This window comes from Gymnoscopelus braueri (genome assembly GCF_963280865.1).
Source record: "Gymnoscopelus braueri genome assembly, chromosome: 1".
Lineage (NCBI taxonomy): Eukaryota > Metazoa > Chordata > Actinopteri > Myctophiformes > Myctophidae > Gymnoscopelus > Gymnoscopelus braueri.
The window spans coordinates 41,778,743-41,781,242 of NC_137603.1; the positions used below are offsets into that span (position 1 = coordinate 41,778,743).

Sequence of the window (2,500 nt, forward strand, 5' to 3'; positions counted from 1 at the left end):
CTTTGCTGCATGTCACTCCCCATCTCTCTCCCCATTTCAGCCTACGACGTTCCATAAAGGCATAAAAGCCCAAAAATAAATATGTAAAAATAAATAAAAATGAAAGTGTCCAGCAGCAGATTGACACGACAACAACCCTAGTTTTTTTTTGTTGGGAACCTTCAACAAAATCCAATGGGCAGAGCGGGTGTTGTTTACAGAAGATGAGGTGTGCAGCAGCTGACACAGATAGGGGGGGCAGACCAAGGAGAGTTTTGTATATTAACATGAACCAGTGAATGTTTTGATGGGTGTGTAATGATGGCTAGTTTAGTGAGGAAAATAGAGGGCAGTGGTGTGTTCTGAAGAAGGCATTTGTATCCAACCGGATAGCAGAGTGGTAGAGGACATCAAGCTTTGGTAGCGCGCCCTTGCATGCTGATCTGTGGATGACTTTACTATAATAATATACTGGGTAAGAATATTCTCTAAGTCTAAGACTTAACGGTAACACGTGCTATGCATCCCATGTCTATACTGCGTTATGAACATACTCATAATGCATTATAATCTGCTTATAACACAGTATAATTATACTGTAGTTATAAGAACTAATAAATACTCTGCTACACTGCTTTATAACAATAATCATAACACATTATAGAGCATTTTATAATGATTCATGAAGTCAAGTATATTTTATAATACTTCGAAATTGCTTGAACATTGTCATTTATTTTTACAATGACCATAGTATCATAGTTGTAATACATTATAATACATTTGTAATGGATTATAATCACTATTATAATGAATTATAGTGTGATTATAAGTCAGTATAAGTAGTCGTTGGGTGACATTCCTGGAGGTGCAGGCAGAAACCTGTGTTATTTCATAAATTCAATGCTATATTATTTATTTACATAAAGCACCCAATGCTCACTTATAGTCCCTCTATAATGCATTACTACAGTGATAGTGTTAACCAAGCAAGGGTTTAGGTTTGTCTCGTAGCAAAATGACAGCGTTTGGATGAATCCCTTCTATGATTATGGACATAATTGTTTGCAGTCCAGACAGGAAGTGGAATGTGGGACCTTAAATATTAAGGTCTCTTGTTATGTGTCTTTCTCACAGAGGACATGTCTCACGGCTGTGTCCCGTGTTCCTGTGACCCCAGAGGGAGCGTGGCGGGGACGGCGTGCGACAGTGACACAGGACAATGTGTCTGTGTCCCCACACGCCACCAACCAGACTGCAGCAGCTGTCGCCCTGGTGAGAGACTGGCTTATGCTGTAGCATGGATGGATGCATGGATGAGTGCAAACATAAATAAATAAACAAACTCTCATTCAAATTAGTGGATTGTTCAAGTGAATGAATGGGTTGATGAATTGATGAATGTGCTGTTACCATTGACTGGAATGACTTTAAAGAACAAAGATGACCATTGGCTATTACTCTAATGTTCTAAGGTGTGTGTGTGTGTGTGTGTGTGTGTGTGTGTGTGTGTGTGTGTGTGTGTGTGTGTGTGTGTGTGTGTGTGTGTGTGTGTGTGTGTGTGTGTGTGCGCGTGCATACGGGTGCGTGTGTGCATGTGTGTGTGTGTGTTATCCTTCTGCCAAATATCCAATCAGTGATTGTTGCGTTGATGCCAGGGCCCCAAAACTACTCCTTAGAGTGAAATGATGGAATCATTCACTCATCCCACTCTGATCTTTTGTGTGTGTGTGTGTGTGTGTGTGTGTGTGTGTGTGTGTGTGTGTGTGTGTGTGTGTGTGTGTGTGTGTGGTCAGTCTCAGCGGACTCGAAGTAGCAGATGCTGTATTGTGTCAGTAATGAAGACAGACCATCATGCTTACTGTAACACACACACGCGCACACACACGGGTGTGAATGCATTAATACAATGGCGGTAGTGAGGGGTGAAATGATAAATGTCTCATTCACCTCCGTTGTGATGCGATGACACCTCTGACCAGTAATGTTACATCCCAGTGTGTCATTGACTTTGCTAAAAGCAGCACTGACCAGCAGAACCAGTATAATGTATTATCACCCAGCTGGAGATGTTCCAGTTCAGATGAATGAACTGATGTGTCCACCAGCTGGCAGGTCCTGGAACAGCCACAAAACAAAACCACAGGACAACAAATCCTCTGGTGTTTGTTACTGAGCTGCTCTCGACCTTAATGAAATGAACTTTGTTATTAGGAAGGACACATGCGGTGTTCATCTGAATGAAGAGACAGTCAACATGACAGTTCTGCAGGACGAGGACTTCCATGGTTGAGAAAGGGAACGATTATACTGTATTGAGAGAGAGAAAGAGAGAGAGAGAGAGAGAGAGAGAAAGAAAGAAAATGAACTACAGGCTGTCAACCGTTGCTGTGCTCTAACGTCCTGTCATCTGCGTTATTTGCACCAAAACGACAGAAAACATGGACTTAAATGGTTGTGGTAACGATTCAATGTCAGGTTGGAAATGACCGGGTTGTCAGACCAGGAGGATCAAACGTGA

The 2,500-nt window shown here is 41.9% G+C and overlaps 1 protein-coding gene across 1 annotated transcript in view; it reads left to right on the plus strand.

Annotated features, from left to right (window-relative positions):
• Positions 1-2,500, plus strand: part of ush2a (Usher syndrome 2A (autosomal recessive, mild)) — a gene marked incomplete at both ends in the record, with an annotated part of 324,178 nt that overhangs the window by 72,310 nt on the left and 249,368 nt on the right. Inside the window, one exon of the mRNA XM_080433174.1 lies at positions 1,117-1,254. Coding sequence (XP_080289300.1) covers positions 1,117-1,254 — 138 coding nt within the window. The remainder of the gene's footprint in view (positions 1-1,116; positions 1,255-2,500) is intronic.